Here is a 17,230-nt window from a genome sequence, read left to right as displayed (position 1 = left end):
TCCATCAGGCGCCGCTCCCGCGGCCGCAGCGGCCGCCGCCCCGCCGCCGCCGCCCGGTGCTGCCGGTAGCGCAGCACCTCCTCGTAGCGCTCGCGGATCTGCCGCGCCAGGGCGGCCTGGCCGCCGCCGATCTCCTCCTCCGGCGGGTAGAGGGGGGCGCCGGGCGGGGAGGGGGGCAGCTCCTCGCGGGGCGGCGGCGGGTGCTCGGAGCCGGGGATGAAGAGGAGGTTGAGCAGGGTGCCCAGGAGGAAGGCGAGGCAGCAGCCGGCCGCCACCGCCGTCTTCCTGCGCCTCATCGCCACTTCGCTGACGGCTTGTCCAGCCTTTCGGGCTTCTCTCCTCTCGCCCCTTCCCCGAGAACCAGCTCCGAGGCTTTTTTTTTTTTCTCCTTTTTTTTCTGCCCTTTTTTTTTTTTTTCCCCTCCCGGCTATGCCGGCGGCAGAACGGACCCGGGCGCTCAGCCGGAGCTCGGCCCCTTACGACGCGCCCGCATGACACTTGCCTCCCTGCTTTTAAGGCTCTGAAGCACTTATTATTAGCGGGACACGGGGCGGGCGGGGGGATCCCCGTCCCGCTGCCCCCGCCGACGCGCGCTGATTGACAGCCCGGCCCTTCCCGCGGCCCGGCCGAGCAGCAGGGGGGCCTGGGAAACGTAGTCCCCCCGCAGCAGCCCCGCCGGCCGCCGGCGAGCCCGGGAGCCGGGACTACATCTCCCAGGCTCGGCTGAGCCCCCCGGCGGGGAAGGCGCGGAGAGGGCGGGACGGGCGGGCAGACCCCCCCGATGGGCGCTACCGGGCGGGGCGAGCCCTGGGCGCTGCCGCCGGGCGGGGAGGGAGCTGCGTGGCTGTGGTTCTTCCCACGCGTGGCCGCGCAGCTCGGGGAAAGTCGCGCCGGCAGTGGTTTGGGCGGGATGCCCTTATTCCCCTCCCCGGCAGCCACAGGGCTTGGGGGGGTGTGTTGTACGAGCACCCACGTACCCACAGAGCCACACAAAGGAGAGGGGTACGATGTCTTTTCCCCACCAAAATAAAGCGAAAGGAGGCGGCTGCAGCCGGGAGCTGCGAGTTCGTCATTCGGAGTGAAAATTGCAGCGGTCGCGCCCCCTCCAGCCGCGGCACAGCGCGGGCGCGGAGGAGAGCAGAGAGGGGATGGGGGTGCGTGTCACCCACTGGAAAGAACAGCCACAAATCACGGGCTCGGCAGGGGGTAGCCCCTGCCCTGTTGGAAATGTGAATTGCAGGGGTGAGTGCTAATGACATGGTTATCCATCAAGCCCACATTACGATGCTGTTAGCAACTAATTAACAAATACAATCAGCCCGCGAAACTTCCACAAAGGAGAGACCATCAACAAGAGAAAAGCCGTAAAGAGTCAGGCGAGGCAAAGTTCACCACAATAGAAGTGGGAAATCATTTCCAATAAGGGAAAGGGACGAGACATTTCGGTAATACACATCGGACAGACCATAGGGGGAAAAAAACAACAACAACAACAACAAAAAAAAAAACCAAACAAAAAAAAAAAAACCGCAGCCGCGGTTCCCGGGAACCAGCGATAAGTGATCGTCAGCGTTTCCTCCAGCACTGACAGAAAACGGAGCTCGGGGAAACTCAGCCCCCAAACCCCGCCCGTCCGCTGCCGGCGCCCAGACCCGCAGTGAAGCGCCCGGGGACCGGAGGCAGAGGCGAAACCCGGAGGAGGCGGGAGGAGGCAGCCTCGGCAGGGGATGTGCAGACCGACCGTCTCTCCCAGCAGCCTCGGAGCCTTTCTGTCGCTGCTTCCCGAGAGCCCTCCGCAGGCACCGGGAGCATGGCCCACCCGCGGCTCCGCGCACGGGGCGGGCAGAGGCTCGCACTGCTGCCGGACCAGGCGCCCCATCCCCGCGGGACTCTCGAGCCTGGCACCAACCACCGCACAAAAGTGACGGGAGGGCGCGTAATCACCAATTAAAATAAAAATAACAACTGGAGGGGGGCGGGGGGGGGGGCGATTCTCTGCCCCCGAAGGGACAGCAGGCTCCCGGGCGCCCAGCCCAGCCTCCGCGGGCGCGCCGCTCCCGCAGCCCGCTGCGCGCCGCCCCGCGGTACTCGCTCCTCCCGCCGGGACGGTGCCACCTGCCCTCTCCGCGGGCGAGGGGACCACCGCTCGGGGGGAAGCTTTTATGGATGGGGTGGGTTTTTTGGTTGGTTGGAGGTTCGGGTCTTCTTTTGTTTCTTTTTGGGGTTTGGGGTTTTTTTCTTTTCCTTCATCGTTTCTTTTCTGATCTATCGGGAGCAGCGTTTTACCTTCCAGAGGCAGCCCGTTCCCGCCGCACTAAGTGGGATTTTCACGGGTGTAGACGACGGGTTGTAGGCCGGGAGTTTTAATTTTTTTTCAACGTAAAGGCGTTCATAATGGTAGGAAGTGCATTTCCAAAGATGTAGTGACACCTGCAGCCCTCCTTGTTTTGAGTGGGATGCCCCCAGCCCCCGCAGGCGACGGGAGGCTCGGGTTGCGTTCCCGCGGTAGGTGTGGGAGATCTGAACGCAGCGGACCTCCCCCGCTACGGAGCCCTTCCTCCGCCGGTCCCTGGCAGGGCAGAGGGCTCTTGGAGGGACACGGTCCATTATTACCCAGCCGGTCATCCCAAGCCGTGCCTTGCAGGCCAAGCCAGCGCGGAGGGGCCAGCGGTGCGCTCTCCCCGCTGCCCGCCGTCCTGCGCGTCCTCCGGGGAAATCACGGCGATTTGCCTGTGCCTTTGAAACGTGCACGCTCGGCTGGATTTACGGCTTGGTTGATACAAGCCAACACTTTTTATTATTGCAGATAAGAGTCAGAATATAGCCGCGCTCAGTCGGGGCGGTTGTGCAAGCCCACGGAGGGGGCGGTCCTGGAATCGCTACCAGCGAGCGGTGTGAGCTCAGCGGAATATTGTTTACAGGCCAGGCCGACGGTGACCCGAGGCCAACGGGCTCATGGAGCGGGGAGCCGGCTTCTCCGAGGGGCCGTGCCCACCACGAGAGCGGAGTGTGGCCCTGGGGATGCTGTGACCCCGTGGGGGTGGCTGAGGGCCCCGGTAGAGCCAGGGCGGAGAGAAGAGAGGTCTTGCTTTGCCAGGTACCTCGCAGCCCTGGGTGTTTGGAGGAGGTGCACACATCCCCGAGGCGGGGGCAGTGCCCGCTTTTCTTGCAGGACGGGAGGAGTAGGGTCCGCAGCAACACGGGGGTTCGCCCGTGAGCATCGTCGGGCGGCCCGGAGGTTGCGCGCCCGCGGAGGCTGCGCGCTCACCGTGTTTGCGCCGTTTACAGGAACACAACCGGACTGCAAAACAGATGCTCCGCAACAGCGGGCCACCTGTTTTTGACATCATGCTCCGTCTCAAAGCCGGTTTTCTTCATTATATCCTTCCCGACAGATACCATGAAATACATCACTCATTTAGATCTGGGAGCCGGCCTCTGGAGGACGACTTGCGCGGAGCACTTTGATGTTGAGAGACAGATTTCAAAAGATAGAAAGCCCCTTCGATGTTTCTAATTACCCCGCGCCCGGGGCCTGCCACTGATTAGGGCGGCGGTGCCGGGGTGATGCCGAGGCGGGCGGCCCGCGGGGGCACAGCTCGGCCCGGCTGGGCGGGGAGGGGCGATCCGCCTCCTCCATCCGCCGGCCAGGGAGAACGGCACGGCTGCATCAGCAGATGCACTGAAGCCAGCAGCGAGCCGCGGCGATCAGCCCGTGCTGGCATGAGAAGGGGGAGCAGCCTTTGCTGCATCCCCAGCGCCTCTCCGCCGCGGGAGGAGATTTGGGAGCAGGCGGGATCTGCTCCCGCAGCCAAGGCCCTTTTGCAAGAGGCTGCGCTGAAAGCATTACAGCCCTTGCTAACACTTCTGCTCATATGCAAGCCTTTTATCTCCGCAGCGCTGTTGGAAAAGCTGAATCACCACGGAGAAAGTGAGGACTGAGGGGTATTTTTTTCATATGCAACAAGCTGCTCTTTATTTAATCCTCACAGCCCCTATTTCTATCAATATTCCTAAAGCTGAGGGATCAAACACAGAAAAATTAAAACCATGCTACCACACTAAATAAGATTAAGATCATGGCAATACATTGGCTGCTCCTTGGGGAAATAATTTTGTTGCTGCAGGAGCCAGGGCCATCCCGGAGGCAAAGTTTGTGTTTCAGGAATGGGTGATGGAAAAGACAGTCGGGAGTCAGCCTCCAAACCCAGCCAGGAGCCACCTCAAATGCCCGTGCTCCTGTACCCTTCTGCTCCCAGCCCAACTACTTAGGCATCACTACTCTATGGAGTCGATAAAATTTGCTAAATTTTATACCTGTTTTATCCTTCCATTATCCCTGTTTTATTCTCACAAGCAGGCATCTTCAAGCAAGTCCTTTGTTGGTCTCAAAGGATTTTGACTCCAGGCCCCCCCAAAAAATCCCACATTTTCAAGCATCGGTAGCTTCAAGATCTAACTTAAAAACCACAAATGGAAACTTGCAGCTGGAATATTCAGAGTTTCTGCTGAGGCAGTTTGTTCTTCCAGAACTGTCCTGTGCTTACATGATTCCCCTTTGACACTTAAGGAATTAATTTTTAATTTTTTTTTTTATTTTAGATTACTTCATAACCTTTTGAATTCCTGGCCACCTGCTATGGCTTCTTATGCAGAAGGTGAGCTTTTTTGGAAAGTCCATCCTCAAGACATGAGGCCAGAAGTCTCTTGAAAACAGAGTCTATGGACTGCATGCCTTTTCACTGAGGGGTCTTCCATGTCCAACCTCTTCGTCATTACCTGCTTTGCCAAGGACTTGTCAGCTTTCAGGGCAGGGTGGAAAGCCTCTCTTAGAGATGTGGGGCCAGCAGTGAACCCTTGCACATGTACATTTTGTAGCCTTTTTTAAGTTTTCTTGCAATCTCTATAGTGCTTTTTACTTTAAACAGGATCTCTTTTTCTGATGTTCTTTCTTTCTTTTCTCTGAGGAAACCCACTCCCTTGTATATTTGAAGCAAGCTGAGATGCAGCCAATTGTATTAGTTCTGGCTGGAGCAAAAATGCATAATGAAACACTGGATGTGTGGTATGAGTCCAAAATAAATGGTCACTAGCAGAGCCAGCAAAAACCTACTCAGATAGCCTGTGAAAAAGGAAAAGCTTGGATTTTACCTGCAGTGCTCTGCATTTTTCCAAAGGGAAAAATGAACTTTGGAGTTTAGAGAGCTTGGGAAGAGATGCTGGGGCACTGAACCTTTTTCATTACATTTGTGAATTGTGATGATTCTTGCATTTTTTGTGAATACAGCATCTGTAAGTGGGAGAAAGTGTTTTATCTCCTAACCTGTTATTCTCAAAGCACAGCAGTTCGGGTTTTATGTGCCAGATGTCAGTGTGTCCTGATTCTTCAGGCAGTTGGGATTAAAGCTTCCCTGTATCAGAGAGGTGTTATAAGGATAACTCCATTAATGTATGTGGAAATCTGGTACTGCAGCGATAAAGACCCTGTAAATATTTACACAGACAGAGGAGCTCATGGAAATTTTACATTATTAGCTTAACTTCATTACAAGGAAGTAGTTGAAAAAGTCAACAGTATATTACATTCACTTTTTTTTTTTAATTAAACATTGACAACACATCTGGTGCTGCTTCAAGCCACTAGATTCAGAGAGTCACTCTTTTAAATAATTTACAGTCTGCAGGGAAATATCAAGTCTCAGGCAAAAGAGGAAAAGAAGCATAGCTGCTATAAGAATAAATCTTGCCAGTCAGACCTTTTACACTTTTAAGAGTTAATAAAATAGTGAGTAAAGAAAAACCAGAGAAAATAATTTATTTGGACATTCAAAAGCCTTTTGATAAACACCCATACAAGAAACTGTTAAGGAAACTTGGTAACCACAAAGTGAGAGGTAAAGCCCTGTCATGGATTAAAATCTGGTTATAAATGGGTGTGGAATAAATGGCCAATTCTAGTAGGGAAAGAGATTAATAATGAGGTGCCCTAGAGAGCGAGACTCAGACCAATATTGTTTAATGCTTTATTAATAACCTGGGGGTGAATAGTGAAGTGGCAAAAGTTGATGTCAATAGAAAAGTACTTAGCTTAGGTCAGGAGCAACTCCAGAAGAATTTAATAAAATGGCAGGACCATATGTAGAAGTATGAGGGCAGCTTGGGAAGTGCCTTCAAAACCTACAGCAGCTCTCCTGCTCCTTCTGGCGCATGGGTGTGTCTCCACAAAGCTGGGGGTAGGTAGTCAGAGGACAGGCAGATACTTCCAAGAATCTCAAGTACTTTTTCGCTCCTCTCAGCTGCTGTTTGGCTCCCTTAGTTCATTGTGCCAGGAGCAAAGACTGAGCTCCCACACAGCCCCTCTACCAGTCTCTGAGTAATATCTCCATGAGCTCCTCCAGTAATTGTTTTAAAAAGCCAGTGTGAGTTTCTGTAGCTGATCATTCCCTGAGGACATGCCAAAAACTCTGGAGGTCACCTCTCACAGGCATTTCAAAAATTATGTGTTCGTCTGATGAGCATGGTAACAAACCTCAAGTCCACTTAGTCTGAGGATGTAAGCTTCTGAGTGGTGCCTGGCACCTGGAAAAACAGAACCTGCCAGCACAGCTGGGGTGCAAATATCTATATGAGCATAGGGGTCACATTATCTGGTGCATAATGGGGTAAAGGCACAGGCAGCTGCCTGAACTACTGGATGGGTTGTTTAGGTGAGTTGTTTACTCTGTGGCTTCTTCTTCCCACTGATTTCACGTTGGCGGTGTGGCTGTGTCTTAACTGACCCGTGCTCATGTGAAATGCAGCAGCATGAGCTGGCACAGGCCAGAACTCACATTGCAAGGTCTGTGTGTGAGCCTGGTGCACAGACAGATGTACTCACCAGCACTCTGCACGACGATCGATGGTACCTTCTGTCATCTCCGTGCTGCCAGTCCTCAGACCCACCTGTGTTCTGTCTCCGCAGTGCCACCCAAACACAGTGCAGGCTCTTGAAGGTAATGACATCCATGGAAATCCAAACGGCTGGTTTTCACAGGGATTTAGGATTGTTTTGTTTTTACCCAGTGGGTCATTTCCAAGGATACTGTTCTGGAAAAGAAAGCAACTCATAAAGAAAGATTTTTAAAAATCCTCTTGATATGACTTGTAAAGTATTTTGAAGTACCAGCAACAAAAGAAATTGTTTTTAAATCCCCCCTTTCATCTGATGATTTCTATTACATTAGAAATGCCCTGTGTCCCCAGCACTGGAACCCCAGAGGAGTAGCCGGAGCTCTATACTCAAGGGGAACTGGAAGGCATCACACCCCAGGTGGAAAGGGGGAAGTCCACATGCACATGGGAAGTGACTTACCTCTGATCCTGCAGCAGCCAGGAGACAACTCAAGGCTCTCCTCTCTCAGTGAATCATCAATGCCTTGTCCCCACATTTGTAGTTCAATCCAAGCTCTCGATGGCTTGTAGGCACTCTAGGGATTCTCACCTTTACTGCTTGTTCTTCATAGTCTGAAATGCAAAACCACGCACACATGCACATAACATCTGGTCAGCCTGATAAACAATAACCTAATACTTTAATGCAGGGGGTGGGCTCTTGGTGTGAATAGGCTTCATTTGTGGAGCTTTATGAATTGACATCAAATGAGGACCTGCTCAGAAGTGAAGAAACAGCTTCAGCAGCACTGTTCTAATCACTCAGCATGTGAACCAGGGGTTCTGCTGAGCATCAGGCTGGAAAGGAGCAATTTTACTGGCCAGGGATGGGTGCTGTCTGTGCTGCTGAGCCTCAGGTGCAATTCTGTGTGGCCATGGCTCACGCAGTTGTTACGGGAGGCAAAATGTTCAGGCACCATCATGGTAATATTTGCAGTAACTATGATATTACACGAGCATAGTGTGCAGTCATGCAAACATGAAGGTCAGTAAATGTTTTTGGATTTATGGCTTAAAACCAGTACATTTCACCATAAGCACCATCACTTTTCTCCATGCGAAGATAAGCTTTGGGAGCTTGTTCTGGGAATCAGGATAGGCCAGAGTCTAGGGCAACCTGTGGCCCTGGGCAGCTGCAGTGTTAAAGCACGAACGACTGAAACTCAAGTGTGTGACTTCAAACCACTGAGGCAGAGCCCTAGCATTCCTTGGAAGTGGCTGCCCTCTGCCTGCCTCACTGCCCTGGTCTGGGGGAGGTATAGCTGCTTCCACTGTGTCTTCACCACTTATATCTTCAGGCTCTGCTTGAGGTCTTCTTGTCTTTCCCATCTTCACCACTGAGTCTCCTTCTCCCACCACACTCCCTTTTTCCTTCATGCAGCCCCTCCAGTCATCCCTTCTGATTCTTCCTCCTGTCAACTGAGAAAATGGCAGTTTCTCAGCCTCCTCCTCCTCCTCTGCCCTTTTGCAGACTGCAATGACTGCACACAGTGACCAAGCCACTTCTAGCAGGGCCGTGCTAGTTCCTCTCCTCCTTACTCCCAGAACAATAAGCAAAGGCTGGCATTTTGTTAAACCAGGCGTAATTAATCACCACCAATGTTTTTATTTTAATTCATCTGTTTACACAGTGTTGAAGAGGTTTAGGAGCTGTGAGCTTTTATGCATGATTGTAGAAGATACAGGGGCAGATGTTTTGCCAGGCCATAAAATCCTTTGCAGCAGTAGTAGTTTTTTAGAGGGCTTAAACATTTTTGGATTAAAATCAGCACAGAAATAGAAGGGTTAGACTGGAGAGGTACAGAGGAGTTTGTCTGAATGTTAGTTGTTCCAGCAGCACAGAACAATGGAAAGGAGCAGCAGCAGAGTATTTTGTACTCAGAAGATGATTTCTTGCTATCTACCAGTTCACAAAGACATGGCAAAGAGGAAGACCTAGATCTGTATTTTATTCCTGTGCCTTTGGTATCTACCTCCAAGGTTGCTGGCAAGCAGGATAATTGCAGTAGTGGTTCTTAGAGATGGGAATGCGGTACTTTCTATGAAAGAAAAGGAAAGATGTCAGTTCCCTTTACAGCCTTTCCTTTGAATAGACAAGATGTTTGAATTGTTTCTCAGAGTCACTTGAAAAAAAAGGCATGTGAAAATGTCAGAGAATTTCCTCTTTCCCTTTCCCACCCAAACACAAAATCAAATAAAAGCAAACACATGGGACACAAATACAAGAGCAGCCCCATCTGCACGTATTTGCTGTGATACACAGGCTGTTTCCAGATGTATGGATTACATTTCATCCAACTACTGCTTAAAGCTCAGCCTTAGTGTATACATTGACCAAGTTGGAAACTTCTGGGGAAACTAAAGCACTCAGTGGTCAGGCTCCTGCCTTTGGATATGATATTGGTCACTGCATCTACTCTGTGACCCTTTTGCCATCTCTTCATTCCAATTAGACCATTTTCAAGCCTGATAAAGTATAAATTTAAAGTCCCTGCTGTGTAATTAAAAATGAAAAATAAATTATGTGGGGGTTTTTTTGTCTTTTGCCTGAATATTTTTAAACCAACTGTTGGCATAGTTTAGGGAACATATAGCCCTGTTAGCATGTGCAGTGGAGTACACTCACATGAACACTGCATCATTGATAAAAACCAATTGCATCATGTTAAACAACTTCACAAACAGTTTGGGATTTTTGTACACCATGTGGGGAATACCTCACAAAACGACTTTTCTAGTTGCATACTTGTGTGTGTGGTTGGACCCTGGATGGGAATTTCTCAGACATAAGTAATAGTGAGTATATGGGTAAGGGGATCACCTGTGCAGACCTGATGCCCGAGGCTGTAATTATTACTGCCTAACTTGGTGCTTAGTGGTTTTGGTCCTGATTCCAATCCTGGTGGTTAGGATTGCCCTGCAGTCCAGGAGACCTACATATCTGAGTCCCAGAGGGACCAGAGTTCATCCCTTGTCCCTCATCTCTTACAGGAGTACTCTGGCAGGAGACTACATGATAGGTTTCCCTCCACCATGAATACTCATAGCGGGCTGAGTATTAAAAACTATTACAGAAGTTATTCTGTACTGCAGTGGTTTTTATCAGCTGCTGCATAAAAGCATTGAGTCAGTCCCTGCTTCAAATGTGAATGAAGGAAACACACAGCACACGCATTTCCAGCAGCTGGGGCAGGTTTAACAACACAGAAGGTGGATTTAAAGCCCATTTTTCTGGTGTCAACTTTAGGAGAGTTAATGCACTGACTCACAGATGGGGGGAGATGCCCAGTGGGTTTCTTCCAGGCCAGCCAAGCCCTGAATTGACTGCAGAGTCAGGATGTTCACACCTGCATGGCTCGGCACATGGCCACGGGAACAGGAGCACCCTGCTGCCTTGACTGGTGGAGACTGACCTGCCAACAGGGATTGGGCACCCCTGGGTCAAGGGTTAAAGGGATTTCTGAGGATTCTTCAGGTTATGTACTGTTATTTAGGGGAAAAAATACACCCCCCCCCCCAAAAAAAAGAAAAATTAAAATTGTTTTAATCCTCAAATCTAGGTTAATTCTAGACCCACCTCTCTGTCTAGCAAAATCACATTGATCTCGACTGCTTTGACAGAAATGCTGATAATTTTATATTCTTTGAGCACCCCAATGGGTTGAAAATATTCCTGAGAGATTATTAGGCTCTCAGCTACTGCTCCAATTCACAGAAATTAAACCTTCCATCATCTGGTTTTTATATTTGGAAAATGTCAGCTATACTTCCTATCACGTATATTGTTGCTTCAATGCACTGAGCCTTCTGTGAATTTCAAAACACATAACTCAGCTCTCAAGCATTTCTTTTGTAAATATTGATAATGGTTTCAAGTTCTTTATTAAATAACTTTTTAATGAGTTTGAGGACAAAGAACTATTTTTTCACAGTCTCACAAAGATAAGAATCATAACATATCTTTCTGTACCATGGAACACATGGTCCTCAATACCTCATTGTGCAGCATAGGCTTTCCTCACTTGAAAAAAGTTTACTTAAACAAAAAAAGCCTCAAAATTATGTGAAATAAAACCTAAGCAGGCCATACTAAAATGTCCAAAATTGCATGCAAATGCTATGTGACAGCTTTGCAGGAAGGTGTGTGCTGACACTGGAGCAGCCTAAGAAAGCTCCACGTAGTCCAACAGCAAGAAGAGCTACGAAATGCCACATCACTGCTTAATAAGAGTCAATGTATAGAGCTCTCCTTGCTCAGCATTATTTATTGCCTGTGTTTTTACCAGAAAGGATCCCTGTGTATATGCTTAGGATCGAAGACAATAAAATATTATGATGAGGTTCACCAGGGGTAGTTTCCAGAGGGAGGTTTTTTATCAGTTTACAGGCACGGTCAAAGTCCTGCAGCAGGGCTGCTCTTTGGAGTTGGCTGTAAACAATTTACATGGGAAGGTAATAGGAAATCTTTAGGGTGCCTTGGAAAATATTAAGTTATAGAAATTCTGACCTCTGTCTTCTAGACCTGGCCCAGAGAACTGATGTTTACTAGCAAGTATGTGGCTGTCTAGGAAACTGCACACTGTCGGTGAAAGCAGGGTTATTTTTTAAATACATTTCAATTAAAAGTTGGACTGGGTAGCAGTATACTAAATCAAATATGCTGTGCAACTAATTTTCTCTATAAAAAGCCAAATGTTTACCTTTGAACTTAAAAATGTTGCCTTCAGGCAAATCGTGTTCCAGCCAGCTGTAGTTTAAATGCCTGGTGCAGGTTCTGTAGCTTGCTTCTTCATTCAACACTCAAAATCATTCATGTTTGCTAAGTGGAATTAAAAGCCAGCTAGGAACAGATTACTGGTCCCCTGATATTAGCCTTTCTTCTCATACATTCCCTTGAAGACTTTCAGGTCTAATAATAACATTTTCTTGTGCTGGTCCTATTGACGCCTTGAAAATGACGACCCACTTCAAATGTAAATACCTGGTTTTATTTGCATGTTTATTCAAGGAAATTTGTATTGAATCACTTGGCTGTGACTGAAAACAGACATCAAGAGACAAACAAGAAAGTTTAGGTGATTTTAGATGGTGTTTTAGGCCCAGCCCATGGCTGGACATGTTGTCAAAATTGTGCTTTCCCAGCAGGCTAACATCTCAGGCTCTCCAGTCTCCACTTGATCAATTGTTCATGTTAAAATTAGATACAAAGACATGCATTGGCACTGGTGGTTGGGGTTTTTGGGTTTGTTTCTTTTTCTTCCGGCAGTCAGGATGACAACAAAGCCACAGGACATCTGTATTGAACATGAAACCAAACAAGAAGGACTGGGAAAGGAGCTGTTGTTGATTACCAGCTAGCAGGTTCTTATTTGCATCTATTATTTTAATGATATTGAGATGTGCCTGAAGTGTTTAGGACATGTTAGGGCACCAAGAGTGTTCCAAGGGTATCTATTCAGCCATTTCCAGTTAAGAACTCCGTATTACTGAGTTGTGAGTCAGAAGAACCATTCAATCTTCCATCTTTGTCATTGTGCCAACACACAGGAAATGACCTCTTCCTAAAAGCTGAGCACCTGCAACTCTCATTAAGATCGGTCTAATGTCACCCATTGCTTTTCAGACTGCAAAAAGGGCCTCTTAAAATCTACCTGCTTCAAATTCCCTGAGGATTTATTGGCTCAGAACACAGATTACTTGTCTTGGTATCAGGGATTTCCTTTCTTTTGAACAGGAACATAAAAACTCAAAGAAAGCCTAAACTCAAGTAACGTGAAAATATTGTGTTTGATTCCAACCCGTATATTCAAAGTTACAGATGAATGTCTGACTTTAACTTGAAATTTGATGCCTTGAGTCTGCACATGATCTTGTGGCGTATAAAATGTTTGGAAGCCTTTGAAAAAACGGAAATATTCTTGGCTTTGGTTGCACTCTTATTATTATGCTTTCTTTAATGCATTTATAGTTGGCTCAATAGATCTCTACATATATCAAACTTGGGTAGCAAGTTTCAGGACTCATGGAATCTGTGTTGTTCCTGGTTGTAATGGCAGCACACAGTTGAGTCTGTTGTGCACTTTACACATGTTGTGTCTTTAGGTGAGAGGGTCCACACACACCAATGGTATAGTCCAAAAGCTTGATCCAAATCTTCCTGAAACATACAGCATGGAAGTTTATTTCACTGATATGCAGAGCTAAAAGTTTGAAACACTGAGCTCTCCTTTCTTAAGAGGTGAGCAGTAAATTACAGGCACCTGCAACTTTACACTAACCTGAAATTGCCCTACTTTTGCCCTTTTAAATTCAGACAAAACAATAAAATTTAATGTATACATGCACTTACTGCATTAAAATTAATGGCTTCATTTCCAGACTGATTACTGACCATGAGCTTAAATGAAATTAGTTCTCTTAAAGGATGACTAAGTACCCTTAGCAGTGAATACTGGTTCTTAGACACAGTTAAAATGCACCATAGAGGGAAATGAAATTTTCATGCTCAACGTGCTCAAATGCTTTAGTGATCTCAGGGTTTTTTGATATGTTCTGACAAGAAATAATCTCTGAGCTCCATTCAACAGCTCACTCAAGTCAAAGTTAAAAGGGAAAATATATCAGTCATCTTGAAAGGTTTAAATGTAATCCCTTCTAATGAATATTTTTTTTCCATTGCTGTATGTTCACTTATAACCCTATCAGAAGCCTTCTGTAAGAGCACCTGAGCAACTTCAAACATGGCTTCTTTTAAAGAAGAGATCGTACATTCATCAAGCATGTTCAGCAATGTTCTCCCAGGGGCGACTTTTGTGTTATGAGAGTAAAACTTTTAAGCACATAATTAATTAGCAGTCAGAGCTAGCTGAATGTGAATGGGCATGAAGAGCTTGCAGACAGAGCAAACAGTCACGTAGTTGCAGTCCCTGCAAACTTGCAGTTCTGTTCAGCCAGATGCTGCATGACTCCAAGAAGGATACAGTCCCTATCCCACAAGTATTGGAAGGAAAGTCTGTGCCATTCTGTGAAGCGATCTTCAAGGATTTTAAGCAATCCAGAAGCTGATGTTATTACCCATACGAATACTGATCAGTGGTTCACTCTTCAATCAGCTGACTTGAAAGGCATGGAATTGCTCCAAGGCTGGAGTATGAATCAAGAGGAATTAGTGTGTTCTCAGATAAGGCTTTCATAGATGGGAAATGATATCTGAACTAGGAGATGACTGGAAAACATAGTGTGATCTCCCTGGGACCTCATAAGCTCTGAAGCCAAGGCTGGTCCCACTGAATGTTGTGTGTGCTCACAGCCCTGTTCAAAAGCTGGCAAAGTATTATCTCCACAGCTGGTCATGGTGGGCAGCTGAAGGATGATGGCAATGTTTTTGTGTGGGGACTGTTACACTTGCAGCACTTTCTACTACAGTAATCTTTGCTCAGAGTTGCAGCCATTACACGTGCTTTTAACAGAGGAGCAAAGTTGTGAAGTGTGAGTTGTGTATCCAGCTTTGGAGATATATCAGGAATACAGGGGCTCTCCCTGAGTATCTTCTGTCTACCATATTGACAGACATACATGCAGGCTACATACTTGGCAATCAACATCTAGCAGCTTTTGCAAGCTTAGCTATCAACATCTGGAAAGTTGGCAGAACCAAGCCTGGGATTTGGATTACAGTTTTTTCACAAGGTGTGCAATTGTCCTGGCAAATAAAGCCCTTAAGCCCCATAAGGAGCTTTAGAGTATGCAATTACTTTAAAGGACGACCATTTAAAGGACACTGAAAGCCTCACAAACTTTTACAGCTTTTGTGGCAAGACCTTCTGACTCTTAATTGCCAAACTCAATCCAATAACAACCATTTGTCTCCTGAGGGGAAAAATGCCCTGGTGGGTGTTTCTAATCCTACACATAGTTCAGCAGCTGGGGATCTACAGGTGGAATAGTACAGGTATTTCCTTAATTCCTTCTATTAGTTACCCGTCAGGGAAAAAACCTAGCTGTATAGGTAACCCAATGTTCCCTTTCTTCTCTCCCTGAATACGAGCTCTGCAGTGCTGCTAGGGAACAGAAGCATCTTTATGTTATATTGCAACAATGGACCAAAGGACATACACCAGAATCTGATTACCATATGTGAGAAAGGCAGCCTTGTATCTAGGAGCCAGGGGGAAGAAGTCCTTCTGTAAGATGTTTTCTCATGGAAAAGATTTTAAAAATAATGCTGTTGAGCAGCTAATGCCATATTTACTTTCCTGTTTTTGTTTTAACACAGACTGTCTTACGTAAAAGGAGACTCCACCACACTCAGCCAGCACTTCTCGCCTGAGGCAATGAACGTAGCAATTTCATCTATCAGTTACACCAAACCACAGCATGCTTTTCTAAGCTTAGCTTGATATTGTCTCTCAGTCTGCAGAATAACTCAGGGCAATGGAACAGTTACTGGCACTGTAAATGTTTTCAGACACTGAAGCTAGTAATACGCAACCTTATTTGAATTAAATTACCTCTTTAAGAGAGTCTGAAACCGGATGACTTCATATAATTCATTATGTTTAAGAAGGCAGCTTAGTGTGGCAAGTTAAAACCCATTAAATTGCTCTGTAGTTTTCTTGGCTGTGGCTGTTCCTCTTAAGTGAAAGTAATTAAACATAAATATTTACTAATATCCCAGGCTGTGAAACTCTATAGCAAGAGGAACAAGGAGAACCAACCCAGTGCTGGCTTCGTGCATTAATACCCCACGCTGGCTGAAACATGCTTGCTGGCTTTTCCACAAACAGGGCTGGCTGATGTGGAGCTCTGATGGAGAAATTGGAAGCTGAGCAGATGAATTCATTTAAACAAGAGGAGGAAACCACTACTCGGATGTGATCTCTCTTTTATATGCAGGATTCATGCAATGGGCAGTAAGATATCACAAGTAAATTGGAATTTTCCCAGCTGATCCTGGACAAAGACCTGTTCCAAAAACCTTTTGTCAATGGAAAAAACTCCACCAAGCTGCATCAAGGCAGCATGTCTGTAAGCTCTGTGAATGAGCACAGGTGAGCCCAGCCACTGAGGCAGCGATTTCTTCTCCTGCCTCAGCCACCCTACTTCACTGCTGCTCTCCCCACCAGCACGAGCGTCGGTGGGGCCGCACAGAGAACCAACACCGGCAAATACCAACCAGGGCTGGCAGCCCCAGCTTAGCCCAAAGTTTCTGCAAGTCAAAAGATCCCCCTTGCCAGGCTACTGTGAAGTTGGTGAGATGGCAGACACTAGTAGAGGCAGCAAACTCTTGTTAGTCTGGATAATACAAACTCCCAATGTGTATGTTCTTGGGGGACCTGTTGGGACACCAACAAATGGGTCCCGACTGGCCCAGTGTGCCCAGTGAACGTCTCAGAGTTAATACTCCATCTGAGACCTCTTCAGGTCTGACTTTTCAGAGACAGGCATAGAGGATTTAGCCTTGAAATGGCACTCTCTACTCTCTCTTTATACCCCATTTGAAACTAAGGGGCCTCTTGGAACTTTTTAGAACTCAAGGGTAGCGCAATAAAGCAGACTGAAATTAGTTCCATTACTTATTGAAAGTTGATCTATGGACAGATTTTTGCCCTTTCTGCACAGACTGGGTCCACTTCATGCTTATGTTATGACCTCTCTTCGCCAGCATCTGATAAAAGAATTCTCATAAAAGACCCAAGTCCTCCTACACTGTCAGAAAAGTATGAACCTGCTTAGCTTGAAGAAGATATCAACTGCTGACCCAGGGGCACTACTCCCAAAGTGAGGTACTTCACCTAGCACTGGGAAAAAGAGCAACAAAACCCTAAAGCAGGTGGTGATTAGGGTCAGCCTTATGCCCCATCCTCCACCCTCTCCGTCCACGCTGCTTTCTCTCGCACGCGCGTGGCAGGACATGAGGGCAGTCGGTGTCTCACAGCATCAGGCTGGGCCAGCACAGCCTTTGCAGGGCAGGGAAGGCAGGAGGCCTTCCCAGCCCTGAGGGTGAGTACTGAACCCTCTGGCCCCAACACACCACTTCCATCACTCAATTTGTCTGCTTAAATACCCCAGAACCACAGTGGCACCCTTTAACTAAGGGCCAGTCAAGCAACATTATTAAAAATATAATGAAGATTTAAACCCAAGCAGCTCAGCTGGAACAGGTGTCAGGCAGAAGAAAGCTTGAATCATGTGGCAGGGGAGGTTTATTAGCACACTCTTAGGTTGAGCATTTACCCAGAAATCTTGTTACTTCATGTTTACTACTGCTGATGCAGCTGTGCCTTTTAAGGTGAGTGAG

At 47.4% G+C, this 17,230-nt stretch overlaps 1 protein-coding gene and 1 long non-coding RNA gene across 2 annotated transcripts in view; one reads left to right on the top strand and one right to left on the bottom strand.

The window, feature by feature from the left end:
• PKDCC (protein kinase domain containing, cytoplasmic) overlaps positions 1-630 on the bottom strand; it is a 36,285-nt gene extending 35,655 nt beyond the window's left edge. The window contains exon 1 of the mRNA XM_042051651.1: positions 43-630. Within this exon, the coding sequence (XP_041907585.1) occupies positions 43-296 (254 nt within the window). The 5' untranslated portion in view covers positions 297-630. The remainder of the gene's footprint in view (positions 1-42) is intronic.
• A 1,571-nt stretch (positions 631-2,201) lies between these two features.
• On the top strand, positions 2,202-5,059 carry LOC121675853. Its single transcript, XR_006020252.1, has 2 exons — positions 2,202-3,097; positions 4,603-5,059. It is a non-coding gene; the product is annotated as an uncharacterized LOC121675853 (long non-coding RNA).
• Positions 5,060-17,230: the final 12,171 nt, after the last annotated feature.

This window comes from Corvus kubaryi, unplaced genomic scaffold (genome assembly GCF_017639235.1).
Source record: "Corvus kubaryi isolate FWS band 111438036 unplaced genomic scaffold, C.kubaryi_AGA036_p1.0 76, whole genome shotgun sequence".
Taxonomy (NCBI): domain Eukaryota; kingdom Metazoa; phylum Chordata; class Aves; order Passeriformes; family Corvidae; genus Corvus; species Corvus kubaryi.
The sequence above is the reverse complement of the archived record's forward strand: the minus strand, read 5'-3'. Positions and strand labels throughout refer to the sequence as shown.